This window comes from Euprymna scolopes, chromosome 3 (assembly GCF_053919585.1).
Source record: "Euprymna scolopes isolate OS-2025 chromosome 3, ASM5391958v1, whole genome shotgun sequence".
In the NCBI taxonomy this organism is placed as follows: domain Eukaryota; kingdom Metazoa; phylum Mollusca; class Cephalopoda; order Sepiida; family Sepiolidae; genus Euprymna; species Euprymna scolopes.
In genome coordinates, this window is record NC_136484.1 from 3,895,718 (window position 1) to 3,912,953 (window position 17,236).

The window sequence follows — 17,236 nt, forward strand, 5'->3', positions numbered from 1 at the left end:
AGGGGGGCCGACGAGGTTGGGAAGTAGGGAAGAAGGAAAAGGAAAGGAGAGGGAAAGGGGGTTGTTGCTTTTGTTTTTGCAGAACATATGTTTTACAAAAGAGAATAGAAAACAAAAACAGAAAATCGATGTAGGTGCCTTTCATCTCAGGAAGCCAATAGACAGCCTGATTTGGTAACACCAGCGATAAATTTGGCAACATCATGCACAAATATTTGTATGTCACATAGTATGTTTTCAGTCACAGATAGGCAGCTCTGATTACAAAGGACAGAATTTGCTGCAAAGTCCTTGGCAAAGAGTTTGGCTTTGTCGGATGCTGACCAAATTACCTCAGGTCCATTGATAATGGTTGGGATGAAGGACACGCCTCTGTTTGGGACTTTGTCATTCGCCAAAACTTGTGGGGAATCAAGCCACTGCTCAGCTACTCTTTTGCAGTGATTGTTGGCAGTCCTAAAAGCAGACTTAGTTTAAGAACATCTATTTTATTGAAAGCAATGGAAACAATATGTGATGGCAGTGGCACACTGGCGTGAAGCACAGCTGACTGTTGGGTTTTTGATAGAATTTCTTGGAGAGTATGATGCAATCTATACCAACAATTAACTTCTATTTATTTTTTTTAAACCATTTTTGCATTTTTTAAAGCTGTCCAACAGATGGCAGCATGTAAAGATAGACGTTAAACCAAATATAATGATGCCAATGACGTCATCTTTAGAAATTGCAAATAAAATTTGATAAACCGTATGCAAGAAGATTACGATTTGGTTTTCTTAGTTCAGTAGCATCTATGAAACTTCTCTCATGCTTTCAAATTTTTTTGTTGTTGCAATGCAATCAACCGTAATAGTGAAGATGGAAAAGGTAGTAATATCCACCTGCTAAAAAATCCTTGAGCAGTACAAATTTCAATGTGGTTCTACCAAAATAGCTATATTTAAAAAACACATTTCAAGACTTCCACCATTTTGTTTGGAAATAAACTTTGACAAATCAATAAATAATAATCTGTAAGATTATTTGCTTAAAGCTTTTCAAATATAAGTGTGGAAAATTTTTTCCAATTTTCGAAGGTTCTTTTTAAGTTTGTTACCACTCCTCTAGAGGGAATTTGGTCATGAAATTTGAGAAAGAATTAGTAAAAATGAAGGCCTTAATTTTACTAAGTGTAAAAAAAATCAATTTGAATTCCTTTTTTGCTGTCAAAAAGAATCATTCAACACAATTAATACTTAACATTTTCAAAAGACTTTTTGTAACCCAAATGACAAATCAATCCTTTTACTCTTTTTATGCATTAAAATTATAATTTATGCTTTATCTTTTCTATGGTAACAATTTTTAATAGCTCTATCTGAAAAGATATTGTTTCTGTTTCAATCCAAGTTAACAATTTGACTATTTACCTGACAGTATTATCAGCAATAATAGTATTAAAAAGCAAGGGTAGCAGATATTAAGATTGATTTTTACAAACTAATTTTACAGACTATTTTATTTTGAACATAAAACAAAAATTGATTGCCATTTGAGTATTTTTCGGATAAATTCCAATGTTAATACAATTTAAAATTCTTTCATAAAAAAGTTCTTAAAAAAAAAAAAAAAAAAAATCAAGAATTTAAACGCTGAACTTTCAAATTTTGATTCCAAGTACTTTCTAACCAACAATTTTAAAAAGTACTTTAGACAATTAAATTTGAATATCCTAAAAAGTTACCCCTCCCATTTTCCAAAAGAAAAGTTAAAGTTTTGAAATAAGACAGGATCAATTTTGCAAATAAATATAAAATGATGCTTAATTTGCAAGCCAATCTTGCCTTTTAGAACAGTTGACCTTTAAAATTCCTTAAGAATTTTTTAATGCTAAAAACGTTGGTAGAAAAATATAATCACCTTAAGTTTGAATTACAAACTTACTTCCTAAAAACACCTTCCCCTTTATCCTATCTCTTAACAATAACAGAAGGATATAAAGACTCCTTTAATGCTACCTTAACTCTAGGTATAAGTGGCAAGACCCTTACTAAAAAAATCCTTAATCTTCAGTCAGAGTGGAAAGTCTCTCCCCCCCACCCCCACCCCCAACAAAAACTACATAATCGTCTCCCATGGATCGATTTATCCCTTGTAAAAAAATTAGTCAACTGCTCTAAAATGCGAGACTGGATAGGAAATGGGTTACTAGTTTGCATTAAATTTATATGCAAATCTATCTCTTACTCTAAATTAAAAAATTTTTTTTGATATTTTTTTGCTGCCAAGTTTTTCTAGGTGTTCAAACATAATTATATAAAAAAAGTTCAAATGTTTTTGTTTTCTTTAATAATACCTAATAATCTTGCAATGTATTCATTTCAAGACATTCTTTGTCTAAGTTTCTGATGCCGTACATAAAATGCATAAAAATTCAACTAAGTTCCATAACGTTTTATCTAATGGATAAATAGTATTTAAGATATTGCAATTTATGTGTATTTTTTGCCGATTTCTTAAAAATCTTTGAATTTTAGATATTTTCAGTGGCATATTCTAAATCTTTGCATAAGAATGCACTTATAACAAATTTCATAACATTTTTTACAGAGAAAATAGTGTACAAAAAAATGCCTGATGAAATGCATTTAATTCAAAACCAGAAAAAAAAATATTCAAACATGCAAGGTACAAAAATAGCCATAACTTTATTTTTTCATCAAATGTAAACAATTTTTAAAAAGATTCTTAAATTATCAAGATATTTCTATCTCTGCCATTATTGATAGTTTAAGCAATACAAACTTTTTTTTTCATGTGGATTGCTAAGTGAAAAACTAATGAATTTTGACCCCATATAAGGTTTGAATGTGAATAGGAACCACCTGTCACAATAGTGAGTGGTTAAGATAGCACCCACAACAGATGGTCCCATCTTTCGGTCTCATTTCTTTTTATGGTTTTTGTTCTCAGCTTCATGGACCAAATTAATCATTTAAGAGGAATCCTCACACAAAGTTACATAATATACATTCCTATATTTACTGTATCATACGAGAACTATTTAATCTGGAGATTAAAACATTTCACAGTACATGTAGCCTCTAAAAAGCTAACGATAGTTGATAAGATCAAGAATAGTGAAGGTTTCGATTTCTATATTAAATGTCATCTGATTATATTGGATTGTTTTTTGTGCGGTTCAAAATGTTACGTAACTTGTCAGAAGAGAAAGTTTCATGTTAGTTGAATCATAATTATTTACTTTATGATAGGTTTTAACTCAGTTTTTTTTTAACAATTACCAAGTCCAATGTTAACAAATTCCTAATGAACCGCCCCCTTAATTAAGCACTTCATCAAATCTCCACACTAACGTAATGTACTTGCAATAACCCTTATCCCTGAATGGCTTCCGGGCCTTGATAAGTGGTGATCACTGTAAAAAAAAAAAAAAAAAAAAAAAAAAAAAAAAAAAATCGGATTCACTACCATTGAAAAAAATTCGAAGAGAGGTGAATAGAAATGGAATTACATAGATAATCAGTACTTTTTTTTTTTTTTTTTTTTTTTATTACATTTCACCCCAAACAAGGCAAATTGCCACTTTGGTGTAGGGGGCTACTATCAGGGCAACAACTACTGGGGTACTATGTAGGGATTTGGCCAGCAAGATGTCGGTTCACGTTACACTTGAACTTCTGCACGTCAGTACTGTTGGGGAAGCAGGGACCTGGAATGGAATTCCAGAGTCTAGCGGTTCTAGGGAAGAAACTATTGGAGTAAAAAGATCTTTTACATCTAGGGATCTCTACAGTGTGGGGGTGGGATTTAGCAGCCTGTCGGGTTTGTCGAGGGTGCTCACGTCGTGGGGGCACAAGTGATTGCAGTTCGTCAGAGCATTCACCACTAAAATACTTGTAGAAAAGGCAGAGGGATGCAACATTTCGTCGATGGGACAGAGGCTGAAGCTTAGATGCCAGTTCAGGGCCTATCAGGTTTGTGACTCTCTTTTGAACCTTGTCAAGGAGCGAGAGACTAGTAGCAGATGCACCAGCCCAGATGTGACAGCAATACTCCATACATGGGCGAATGGTGGCCTTATAGAGGTACAGGATACTTTCAGGTGTTAGTAGTTTTCTAGCACGGTAGAGAGAGCCCACCTTTCTTGCAGCGGCCCTGGCAATGCCTCCAATGTAATTGTTCCAACTCATGTTTCCTGTGAACGTTAGGCCAAGGAGTTTGAAAGATGTACTCTCAGATAGAGAGTCGTACTCCATTGCTATAGGTGGTAGAGAGGGTTTCTTGTAATTATTGAATGAAACTAGTTTAGTCTTGGCAGCATTGAACGCGACCAACCACTTTTGTCCCCATTCCACCACGGATTGAAGGTCTTCCTCTAGTGTTTCTACCATTTCTTTAGAAATGTGTTCATTCGTCTTCCTGTCGTGCCTGCCATAGAGTGTAGTGTCATCAGCATATATACCCATCTCAGAGGCAATTTTGTCGGGGAGGTCATTTATGAATATCAGGAACAATAGAGGTCCAAGGATAGATCCCTGAGGTACTCCCGCATTTATATCATATTGTTTAGATGTGCGACCGTCGAGGACTACCTGGATTTTTCTCTTATTTAAGAAGGATTTAATTATGTTAAGTATTCTACCAGTGATACCGTATGATCTAATTTTCCTGAGGAGACCCTCATGCTATACCCTGTCAAAAGCCTTAGATATATCTAGAGCTACCGCTCTGCCCTCCCCCGCTTTATCCAGTGAATGGTATATAGGTTCAGAGATCACAGTTAGGATGTCTGCTATGGAACGGGCTTGTCTAAATCCATATTGTTTGTCAGTCAGAAGTTTAGCATCTGTAAGGTGATGGACTAGAGCATGGTTAATTAAGGTCTCAAATATTTTGGCAAAAAGTGGGAGGAGGTTAATGGGGGCGATAATTTGATGGGTCAGTCCTTTCGTCAGAATTCTTGAATACTGGTACAACAGAAGCAGTTTTCCAACAGCCCGGAAACCAAGCTTCATTAACGCATTTGTTGTAGAGTTTGGAGAGAACTGGACCTACTTCGGCTGAGCACTTTTTTAATAGTACAGCTGGGATAAGATCGGGTCCACATGCTTTTGAAGTGTCAAGGGTTTTTATGATAGCATAATCCTGAGCAGGGGTGGTTTTCAGATCGTCTAGCGTGGCGTCTGTCCGCATAGGAAAGTCAGGTAGGGGGTGGTTGGAAGGGTCCAGTGTGGAGTTTGAGGCAAACTGACTGGCAAGCATGTTAGCCTTGTCGGTTGCTGAGGAGACAACCTCGTGATTGTTGGTTAGTACAGGAATTGTTGATTGCCCATTATTTACTACACCGTTGTAGATTTGTGCTTCGATGCGCTTTTTAGTGGTTTCCGTAAATTCTCTCTTAGCTGTCGCTATTTCTTTCTTAACATTATTTCTAGCTTCTATATACTTCAGTCTGTTTGAATTGGACTTATGTCGGTTAAACCTATGGTATGCATGCTGCTTTTGAGTAATGGCAGTTGCGCAAGTCGATGTAAACCATTGGGGAGAGTGGGGCTTACTATAAAATTTCCGCATGGGAACATGCGCTTCGATTGCAGTTTTGAACCAGTCAGTGGTCTCGTTTGCACACTGTTCAGCAGGGAGAGAAAAAATATTTCTCCATGGGGCATCTCTGATTAGTTCCCTGATGGCTTCCCAGTCAGCCTTTTTATAATATCCTGTTGTTTTGAGCACTGGCTCTTCAGTTTTGGCTCTAGAGTTTAGGGCGATTTCAACGATTATCACTGCATGATCAGCATTCTCGAGTGGGCTGTGGGCCTTTGTTATGCAGTCATCGGGAACTGTGGTCAAAAACAGATCTAGAAGTGATGCGTGTTGTTCTTCCTGGTCAGGGAAACGGGTTGGAAACGTAACAATTTGTGATAGTGAAGCTATGAGTTGTGCTGCCCGCTGCATCTGTGGAAGTAGAGAATCCAAGCCAGTTTTTGTGGTGGACATTAAAGTCACCAAATACATGTATTTGTGCGCTAGTGTCAAGGGAAAGTGCCGTGTCTATGCTGTCAGAGACTTTGTTTATTATGGTGCAGTCCTGAGTTGAGGGAGAGCGGTAGAGAAAATAATAGTAGCTAATATTGTGTTGCATGTTTAGTCTAAAGCACATAAAGGCTTGATCATCTGTTTCTAGGTTTGTTTCTCTAGTTAGGGGGAGGATATTACGAATATAAACTCCAAGTCCGTGCATGTGTCTGTCAGAGTCCTTACGGCAGAGTGGGAGATATCCAGGTATGTTAAAGTGGTTAGGAGTGTAGGTTAGTCTCACTTCTTTTTTAAAAAAGAAACACAAAACTTATATTTGATCTTGAAAATATAGAATAAATTAATAACAAGAATTGAATGTGAAATTTGAAGCATTTTCTTTTGACAAAAGAAATGTTATTTTGATTGGAGAGAGACGAATAAAAAAGTTCAAGATACATGCTTAAACCATGCATACACAAATTAACTATGGAAGAAAATATGTGAATTATGGCTGACTCCAATTTTATAGTGATAAGTGAAACAAATGAGTTGAGACACCATGTCACCATGGTAACAGCACTAAGTGACAATCTTCAAAGGTTAATGTATGACGTGACCGTCTTGAGGAGCGATACTGCTCCCATTGGGGAGGTTAAAATCCCCTAAAACCCTAAGTAAGACAGGGTAAATATGCTGATATTATCCGTTAAGCGGCAGGTGACCTATAAAAAGGGACGAGTTTATTGTTTGATAAAAAAAAAACATTTTTAATTGTTTAAAACAATGACAGGAAATGTCAGAATAATGTAGAAACAAGAACATGTACTTGTTTCTAAGTGATAAGGGGTCACCTTCAGGTCGTGTGAAAAGAATTTCATTTTTGGTTGCAAATTTACAAAACTGAGGACGAATTGCTCAAATGCACACACGCAAAATGTATCTGGGGATTTCCAAGAAATTATCTCAGACCCTGATTATTTATCAGATCACAAGACCCACCCCGTCACCTTAGTATAAGAAGGAATACCATCACTACCACCGCCATCGTGAGAACGAAGAATAAGATTTTGGGAGACTTGATATTTTCTGGTGTAATCGAACTGAACGTTGTATATATGTAAAAACTTTAACTTTCCTGAAATTAACTTTTTTCGTAGTTAGAAATCCTGAGTGTCTTTTTTTCTGGCGTGCATGCAAAGCTATTTGCTTTTTCAGAAGAGACCCCATGTGAGGACCTCCCAGCAGAATAGACGATCACGACCAACAGTTTCGATGAGGTCAGAGGCCAATTGCTGACCTGAGCAGAAGCACCTTTCACAAATGGTTCAATCCTTACTACAGACAATAATTAAGATAAAAATCAACATTTTTATACAGTCAAGACTAACAAAACAAGAACAATCTATCCCGTGGATTAAATAAATGTTCAGTGTAAAATTCTAAGTTCCCACATCCAAAAAATAAAAATAAATAGAAGTTAAAAAAGTTCCAAAAGAATGCCCCTGAACAAGAATGTCAAAATGTCAAAAGGTTACAATGGCCGAAATATGAATTTTTTTTTTTTTTTTTTTTTTTACTCCCGCTTACCCCTAACAAGGCATATCGCCACTCTAACGTAAGGGGCTACTATTTGGGACCATGCTTAGGAAAGATTAACAAGATGTTCGTTTACATTACATTTAAATGTCTGGATATCAGTACAGTCAGAGAAGCAGGTAACAGGAGAGAATTCCCAAGTCTAGCTGTTTGAGGGAAGAAACTATTAGTGTAGAAAGTCTTCTGGTATTTAGGGACCTTAATAGTGAAAGGGTGTGATCTTGTTGCTAAGCAGGTTTGTCGGGGATATGTACATCAAGGGGGCACAGTGCACGAGTTGAGAGCACATTCCATTAAAATACTTGTAAAATAGGCACAGAGATGCAACATTGTGGTGATGAGACAGGGGTTGGAGCTTAGTTGACAAAGTGGGACCCATTAGATTGAAAACTCCTTTGGATCCTATCCAAGAGGGAGAGACAAGTGGTAGATGCACCAGCCCAGATGTGGCAACAATACTCCATGCGTGGGCGAATAGTGACCTTGTAGAGGTACAGGATACTCTCAGGTGTAAGTAGTCTTCTAGCTCGATAGAGGGAACCAACCTTCTTTGCAGCAGCCTTCGCAATGTCCTCAATGTATTTGTTCCAGTTCATATTGCATGTGAATGTTAGGCCAAGGAGTTTGAAGGAAGAATTCTCGGGTAGGGTGTTATTTGTCATGGATATCAGTGGTTGGAGAAGCATCTTGTAATTGTTAAAATCTATAGATCTATGAAAGTGGAAATGTCTGTGTGTGTGTGTGTACATTTCAATACCAAATAACTGTCACTTTTCGGTCTAGAGATTCGGGATTTGATATAAGGAATATTGAGATTAGGGAAAATCTTTAATCTGTTTTCCGTCAGAAATTTGGCTGCCAAGGGGTCAAAGTTCAATGATTTGACCTTTGAAAACTACTAAACCCCTCCACCAATTTTGAGTCTAAACACTTCAAATTTTAAATGTAGGTTACTTGGACATGAATCAAACTTTAATTTGATTTGAACCAAAAAAATAAATGTTATGGGGTCAAAATTTTAAAACATTTGACCTCTGCAGTTTCTACCAAATTATTCTGCCAATTTCTGGTCTAAGCATTTGAAATTTTACATAAAGGGTATTCAAAGATAGGGCAAGCTTTTTAATCAGTTTTGGTCAAACATTTGAGCTGCCAAGGGGTTAAAGTTCAAAAGATCTGACCTTTGCGGTGTGTAGCAAACTACTCAACCAATTTTTGGTCTAATACATAACAGGTATTCAGACATGCGGCAAGCATTTTAATCAGTTTTGGGGTGAAAATTTGGCTGCCAAGAGGTCAAAGTTGAAAGAGTTGATCTTTGCAAATTCTACCAAATTCCTCCGCCAATTTTGGGTCTAAAGACTTTAAATTTTAGATGTAGGTAACTTGGACATGGGTAAAACTTTTTATTTGAGACCAAAATAAATATTAAGGGGTCAAAATTGGGGTCAAAGTTTAAAAAAAAAAAAAAATGACCTCTGCGGTCTCTACGAAATGACTGACAAATTTTGGTCTAAACATTTAAAATCTTACATAAAGTGTATTCACACGTAGGGCAAGTTATGAACAGTACATAGGGCCTGAGCAAAGCTAGTAAAAACTAAGATGAGAATAGTAATCCATAGAATCCAAATAATATGAACCGTATTTCTAGACATGTCGTGTTTCTGCTATGACAATTGTTTCCTAGCGAGTGATGAGTTTTATTTTATTTATTTATTTTTTTTAAATAAAAAATAAAACTACACTATCATGCACGATAAACATTTGCATAATAAGATGGTGACAATAGTTCTGAATATGTGCCTAATAACTGCATTGGATCAACTGAAAACTTTTTTGTAAAATCTGACTTATTTTTTCATACTTAACTCCAATTTAAAAACATTTCAACCATTCAAGTGATTTAGGTAAAAGTTCTGATGCTTTAAATTCAAATATATATCTTATAAATTTGTTTCATGTTATAAATGGTTTAGAGATTAATTTCTTTTGTAGACATCTTTTTGTAAACTATGTAACTCTTAGATCGAACCGTGACAGGTACAACTACTTTGTATCAAACATAGGACTAATGAAAACGAAGGAGGGACTCCACACTTTTCAAATTAGGAACTTTATCACTCGATGCCATTTCAGGCTAAACATAGGATAACATGTACGCATGCAGATTGAATGCACATCTGTTAAGAATTTGCATTTGTGTACAAAAACACAAATTGAAAACTTCAAAAAGCAAAGAGATCAGAAATGAATGCTTGAAAAGAGAAAAAAAACACAAAGAAAGACTTACCCAAATATTGGAATAAAAAAGAAAATGGTGAAGTGAAGAGTCATGATCCGAGTGATCCATAAACTAGCTGCAACTTTATCCGATAACATAAAACTCTGAAATGGGGAGAAAAGTCAAAGATATTTATGTAGGATATCATTTATAACAAAAAAAAAAAAAATCATGTTTTATCTCACAGAAGATCATGTAAAGCTCAACTTGTAACAAAAAAAGTAGAATCTGATTCTCATGGAACAAGGGAGATAACTGGCATTTTTTTTTTAAATTTCGATTCTTTACGAAATATGGACTAGATCAGAAACATCTTTTTGTTTTTAATTTTTGTTTTTTTACATAAATTTTGAAAATAATTTCATGTTAAAAATGATATAACATTCATATTTCACTGATTTTTATTTTGTAAAATAACATTTATCATTACAATGACATTAAAATAGTAAAATTTGGAAAGAATTATTTTCTTTAACTTTTAGCTTATTTTAATTATCAATATTTTGACACCTCAAAGACGTTTTGGAAAATAACATCTTGGGTTTACTTCTGACAGCCGCATAACTAGCTTCCCTTATTTTGTCCTTTAGTCATCACATTCCACGAGCGATGTTTCTGACAAACAGGGAAGAATTGCTGTTTTATGGTTCGGACTATTCTATTTAACACTTATCATTCGCAAGTTTTTCACCTTAAAATTTTAGCTTTGTTGAAACTCAGAATTTTTCTGTCAAACTTTGGAATCTTTCAAAATTTTGAATGGAACACTTTATTCAATCCATGGAGGTAGCATGTTCTTGTTCCATCAGTCATGACTGATTAGAAGTCAAAGTAATCTGCAATTTTATTACTAGTATTGTCTGCATTGACGACTGAGCCTTTAAGGGTTTGTCACTAAAACCGCGAATGGCATCCACTTATAACAGAAACAGTCTTGAATTGCCGTATCTGGTCAGCCAGTGTGTTAAATTGTTGGGGAGTATAAGGTGTGTGTGTGTATATATATATATATATATATATATATTTATAAAATCAAAGGAATGTAGTGTTTACCTGATATACACAATGGTAAACTTAAAACTAATATAAATAACAGTATTTGTATATAAAAAATTTAATCCCAACCGAATTTAAAAAAAGCTCAATATGCAATAGAGTAGAGCTTCTCATATATATATATATATATATATATATATATATATATAAGCATTTTAGCCCGGCATTGCCCGGGTGTTTGGAGGTGTATGTTTAAAAAAAAAAAAAAGTCAATTTTTTTTAACTTGACCCCTATTATGACCCCTTAAAATTTATTGCTTTGGGCTCAAATCAAGTTAAGTTAGATCAATGTCCAAGGAACCTATATCTAAAATTTCAAGTGTTTAGACCCAAAATTGTCGGAGGAGTGCGGTAGAGTTCTCAAAGATCAAATCGGTGAACTTTGACCCCTTAACAGCCAAATTTCTGGCCGAAAACGGATTAAAAATTTCCCCAAATCTCAGTACCCTGTATATCAAATTTTGAGTCTGTAGACTTAAAATTGACAGAGTTATTGCGTAGGGAAATGTACAGACACACACAGACACGTTCACTTTTATAGATAGATTAAACAAAAATATATACGTATACATAAATACATATGGAAACAACTTTGTGTTTACTGTAAACTTTTTACGCAAATATTATGCAAGTATAAATCATGTAGAATATCTGCATGAATATAATTACACGTAATAGTTAACTAAAGATGATCATCCCATAAGAAAACCGAAAAAACTAATGGGGAATTAATTAAAATGAATGTTTAAAAGAATATGCAAATTAGTTAGATCTTTTGCTTGTGAATGCAATTCCACAACCCATATATAAGAAAATTGTATTTTCTTTTTAAATAAATAGAAAAGAGGGTTTTTAATATGAATATTAATACACACAAGAAAAACGAATCTATATATATATATGTGTGTTAGGTATTGTATAGAAAGTCACTTGGGTATATGATGAGTTGTGTACATAGTGAAGTTGTGTCTTATGTTCATAAATGCATACATACACACACACACACATTATATATATATATATATATATATATATATATATATATATACAGTTCAGGACCTATCAGATTGGCGACTCTCTTTTGAACCTTGTCTAGGAGCGAGAGACTAGTGGCAGATGCACCAGCTGCTTTGTCCAGTGACTGGTATATACATTCTGAGATTACAGTTAGGATGTCTGCTATGGAACGGGATTGCCTAAATCCATATTGTTGGTCAGTCAGAAGTTTAGCATCTGTAAGGTGATGGACTAGAGCTTGGTTAATTATGGTCTCAAATATTTTGGCGAAAAGTGGAAGGAGGCTAATGGGGCAATAATTTATTGGGTCAATTCTCTTGCCAGAATTCTTGAAAACTGGCACTACGGAAGCAGTTTTCCAGCAGGCAGGAAAGCAAGATTCATTAAGGCATTTGTTGTAAAGTTTGGAGAGAACTGGAGCTACTTCGGCAGAGCACTTTTTTAATAGCAAAGCCGGGATAAGATCAGGCCCAAATGCTTTTGCAGTGTCAAGCTTTCTTATGATAGCATGCACCTGAGCAGGGGTGATTTTCAGATCGTCTAGTGTGGCGTCTGTCCACAAAGGAAAGTGAGGGAGGGGGGTGGTTAGCAGAGTTCAGTGTGGAGTTGGAGGCAAACCGTCTGGCAAGCATGTTAGCCTTCTTAACAACAAAGGGACGAAACAACTACTGGGGGAATTATATTTTGCTAAACAATATCTTCATTCATCTGGGGGATCATGATTGATGAATCTGCCAAAAGCTGAAATGAACATTGCTCTGCATAATCTAACAAGTGTTCGGGACGTGGTGAACTTGTTAAAAAGAGCTGACCACAATGAATGCCACAACCATCAGCACGCAACAATTTCAAATATGATAACGACTGTAGACTTTGCAATTATGCACACACTTTTAAGAAAACCATTTTTTTTTGTTGAGAAGCAACAAACAACCATTATTTAATGGCACAAAGCAAAACAAACACAACAGCCTAAGAAAAACCTTAGCTAACACATGCAGTTCTAAGATTAGTGCTATGCTAGAATGCTCAACTCCGAATGACAGTTTTAACATTCAGCCGCAAACCCGAGGAGCAATAATTATGTTACTCAAGTTTGGCTTTTAAAGAAGAGGATATGAGTTCCTAAAAATTGACTTTATGGTTTTTATTTTGGTGTTTGGTGAACAACATTTAAAGAATTAAAAATACACACAATAAAAACGGAACTGTGGAATAAAAAGATCAAATGATTTTGACTCCTAAATTATAAAAGATTCCAAAAGCAATAAATTTTCACCACCAGCACACACGCCCTTCTAGACTACAGCTTGAACTCCACCTCTCTCGTATTTAAACAAAAATCTGTTTCATCCGTATCATACTTAAAAATTGTTATCCAGCTCATCCATCTGATGAAATAATTCTTTATCAACAACTAAATTCGTTATAAAAATAAATAAAAATCATAAGACTTGGTTCTTGCTCGACAGATGACGAAAAGAAATTGTGAAAAAGAAATATTAGCAAAATGTTCTAAAACTTTCATTAGTCTTGCTTATAAAAACAAAGATAAAATTAAATTTTCAAACAGAAGCATATTTTTCGTGTTACATTCAAGAAATCAAATTTTTTTTTTTCTATCAAAAGGAAACAAACATACCACTACAGATGTTCTCGGCGAGGATGAACTACTGCTAGTGTTGGTGTTGGTGTTGTTCCCCCCACCTGTGCTGTTGCTTTCATCTGCCATTTTGGAAAATTCTTCTACAAAAGAAAATAAAAAAATATGCAAGATGACAGACTTAAAAAGACAAAAATAGACAAAAGGAAAAAAAAATAAAAAGTTAGAAAAAACATGAAAAACATGAGGGAAACAAAAAAAAAAAAAAAAAAAAAAAATGGACATAGAACAGAAAACCAAAACTTTAAATATAATTAAAGTAATAGTTATTTAAATATTTCAACATATAATCTTGTAGGCAAAATCCAGCTTCCCAATAAGGGGCACTCTGGATAGGAACAAAAATAATCTCAGTCATGAAGGATTTCTCCTCCACCAACCGAGGACAGAAAAGGTAGAGTGCAGCATCAAAACATATTACACTGATCTTGTTTCGAAGGCCAAACAATGTTTAACGTTTCTTTAATTGTTTGTTCTCTAAATTCATAATCCAGTTTTATCAATATTAAATTGCATATTGTTTTAAAACTACTTAATTTTACATAGATAATATTTATATTTTATATTGAATAAAGTTCAGTTTCAGTATTAATCAAACCATGTTCCTTTTTCTTTTTAAAAATGTTTTATTGCTCTTTTTCAAATGGCCCTCATATAGTACTGACAGTCTGACAAATCTTACCTACATTGCCTGCAAACATTTTTCAGTTAACAGGCCTTCTTACTCTCGGTGGACACGCTATCATATTAAGATATAAATTTTTTAAAGGATTGTTGGCTCCATAATTAGGAGTGATCTCCCTTGGATTACTCCAGAGTTATCTCCCTTTATTTATAATGGTGAATGAAAAGAATGTAGTCTCCTGTTTAGAAGTAAAATTTAAGTTTATATGAGAAGAAAAAAAAAAATCTAACTTCGCTTAGATGAGGAATTTAAAATGAGGTTAGTTTCTCTTTTCTGGCCGATTTTCCAATCTATCCAAGGTCTTTCCTGATAGCAACAGAGTTATATTCACCTAAACATTGCTCATGCATCTCTAGTTCCCATCGTCATACTTGCGACATTCACTCTGAATACTAGCTAACCAAACACAGCAATCCAAGGCTGCTTCCTTTATGAGCACAAGCCAAATGGGTTGAGTAACAGCCAAACCTCCATTTATGGGGATGTACATGCGGGTTTGGTAACCATCTGCAAATTTTAAACTCCCTCATTCACTTTAATCAATCTATTCTCTGACCTCGATCAAAAACATTTTTATCAATTGTTTTGCGATATTAATGCATTTTTTTTTAAATTTTATTCCTTTAATGTTAAGCACATGTTTTTATATTTCTCTTTGATAATGTGAGAATGTGTGTGTATGCATGTAAATCTGTTTTGTTTGTTTTCTACCATGGTTCTATTTTCCCCAGTTTTCCCATCTTTAGTGTGAATTATTCATGAGACCACAACATACAAAATGGTGGTTGCAGGACTGGCAAACATTGCTGAATTTTTTTTTTTTTTTTTTTTAATATATAAAACGAATAATAGGATTTAATTGAAGGAAATTTCAACAGATTTAAAAATTTTCTTTGGATTATTTGAAAAATTGTGAAAATAGCTTTTTTAAAAATATCCTTTTGTTTTAATAGTGAATATTTAAATCTAGATTTTTTTGTGAAAAAAAACTTTTAAAAATGTCACAAAATATTGTTTTTATTTTTGTATTTAAAATAATTAAAAATTGAACAAGTGAATTTTATTGGGGACTTTAAATTGATTTTTTGGTGAAATCTGTAAGAATGTAGGACTGATGTATTTCTTAATTGAGGGGATGATGAGGCGTTAAAAATTATAGCCCCCCCCCCCTTTCTTTTCCGCTTTCACGTCAAGGCTTTGGGTCCCAGCCTAGCTTCCTACCAAAACTGTTTTCTTTTCTTGTACACCTCCAAAACACTCAGGCAACATTTTTTTTTCTTAACAGGGTTGTTTTAATCTACCCCCCGCCCCAACACACACACCTCCAAACACCCAGGCAACACCTGGTACCCCGCTAGTCTATTATATAAATCTTACCTGTCTATTTAAATGTACGTTCATATGTCTGCCTAAAACTTTTCTCAGCGGCATTGGACAGACTCGATACCGTCCAAAAGGGTGATGTCTCGGTCAAATAATATGTGAAAATTAGAAAAACCGGTGAATTATTTCCTATAGAAATACACGTTTGCAATGGGGGAGAGTAGCAAAAAATCTTTCCTTCATGATAATTTAACTAAGCACGTATGCGTTCTTTCTTGAATTTGTTTGTTATATATATAACATTAAAAAAAAAATTTTTAAAAAAACAAAAAAAACGTTACTTCGCTGATGCCATCATAGACTAGTGGTTATAATGACAGCATCATTGTTTAAGGTTGCACATTCGTACCGACATATCAGGCATTTTCTTTTTGATTTTTTAAGTTTAAACATTTAAAAACGGGGGTTTTATGCCAGTTTTTTTTCCGTTCACTTATTCTTTATTTTCCATCACGTTCAGTTTTTTTTGTTTTTTTTTTATTTTCCAATTTTTAAAAAAGTTTTAACATTTAAACTGGGTTATTTTGTTCACTTATTCTTTATTTTTAATTTTATTTTGATCCCCCACCCACTCAAAGACCTCATCACACCTGGGCAACGCAAGGTACCCCCTGCTAGTCTATATAAAAGGCAAAATGGGCACAAGCATTTTTGTATGTGCAAAAAAAGTTTTTTTCACTGGGGTTCTCGTGTCCGTTACATTTATGGAGAACCTTCCTTATACTTTCTAGAAAATAATATCTCAGATTCGAAAACGGACTTTGTCTATTTTGATCAACTTTTAAAAAATTCCCTCCATCCCGTCCTTTGCAGTGTTTGTCCGTCTTTTTTCATATAAATAAAGCGAAATTGATCGAAGCAAACACCAGCGCCTCCTGATCCGCTTGCTTGAAAGCAATTTAGCTTTGATCAATGTGGGGGAAACCCTTCATATAAGACATCTGCCATTGCTTGGGGGGGGGGGCTGGTTTTTCCCAACATTGTGAGGAAACAAATACAGCAGAAAGTGGGAAGCTTAACTGGCCTCCAGCCAGACGTTCATTTCTGCGCCTGCATGATTCTTAACCTAATTAACAACTCGTTCATTTCTTTTTCATCGCTAAATTTGAACGCTTTACACTTCCACTTGTGTCATGGCGTAGCGGTAAATTCTCAGGTTTTCTTTCACTTTTCCGCCTTCACCTCGCAGGTTTGAGCCTGCCTGCCTGCCACCACTTTCCCCCCACCCAAGCACACATCTACAAACACCCGGGCAATCCCTCTAGTCTAATATATAAAAGACAAAATATTTGTGTGTGTGTGTGTGTGTGTGTGTGTGTGTGTGTCGCAAAATCTTTCGGCAGAGGCGACGGATCCTCACGAGATCTGTATCGTTTTAAAGCTCAATCTTTCGGACGACAAGTATCAAAAAATTGTCCAAAAACATTAATTCTTTCACCCTAAACTCGGCAGTTTTCTACAAGAAGGGGTCGGTTTTTTGAGTCGCCATTTTTGCAATTCATCGTATCGCTTGGATTAACTTTGCTTG

At 34.9% G+C, this 17,236-nt stretch overlaps 1 protein-coding gene across 2 annotated transcripts in view; it reads right to left on the bottom strand.

The window, feature by feature from the left end:
• LOC145252792 (transmembrane protein 33-like) overlaps nucleotides 1–17,236 on the bottom strand; it is a 66,935-nt gene that overhangs the window by 32,452 nt on the left and 17,247 nt on the right. For both annotated transcript variants that reach the window (XM_080112752.1, XM_080112742.1), the window contains exons 2-3: nucleotides 13,620–13,723; nucleotides 9,914–10,008 (exon numbers count right to left, since the gene is read on the bottom strand). In XM_080112752.1, the coding sequence (XP_079968878.1) occupies nucleotides 9,914–10,008; nucleotides 13,620–13,709 (185 nt within the window). In that variant the 5' untranslated portion in view covers nucleotides 13,710–13,723. The remainder of the gene's footprint in view (nucleotides 1–9,913; nucleotides 10,009–13,619; nucleotides 13,724–17,236) is intronic.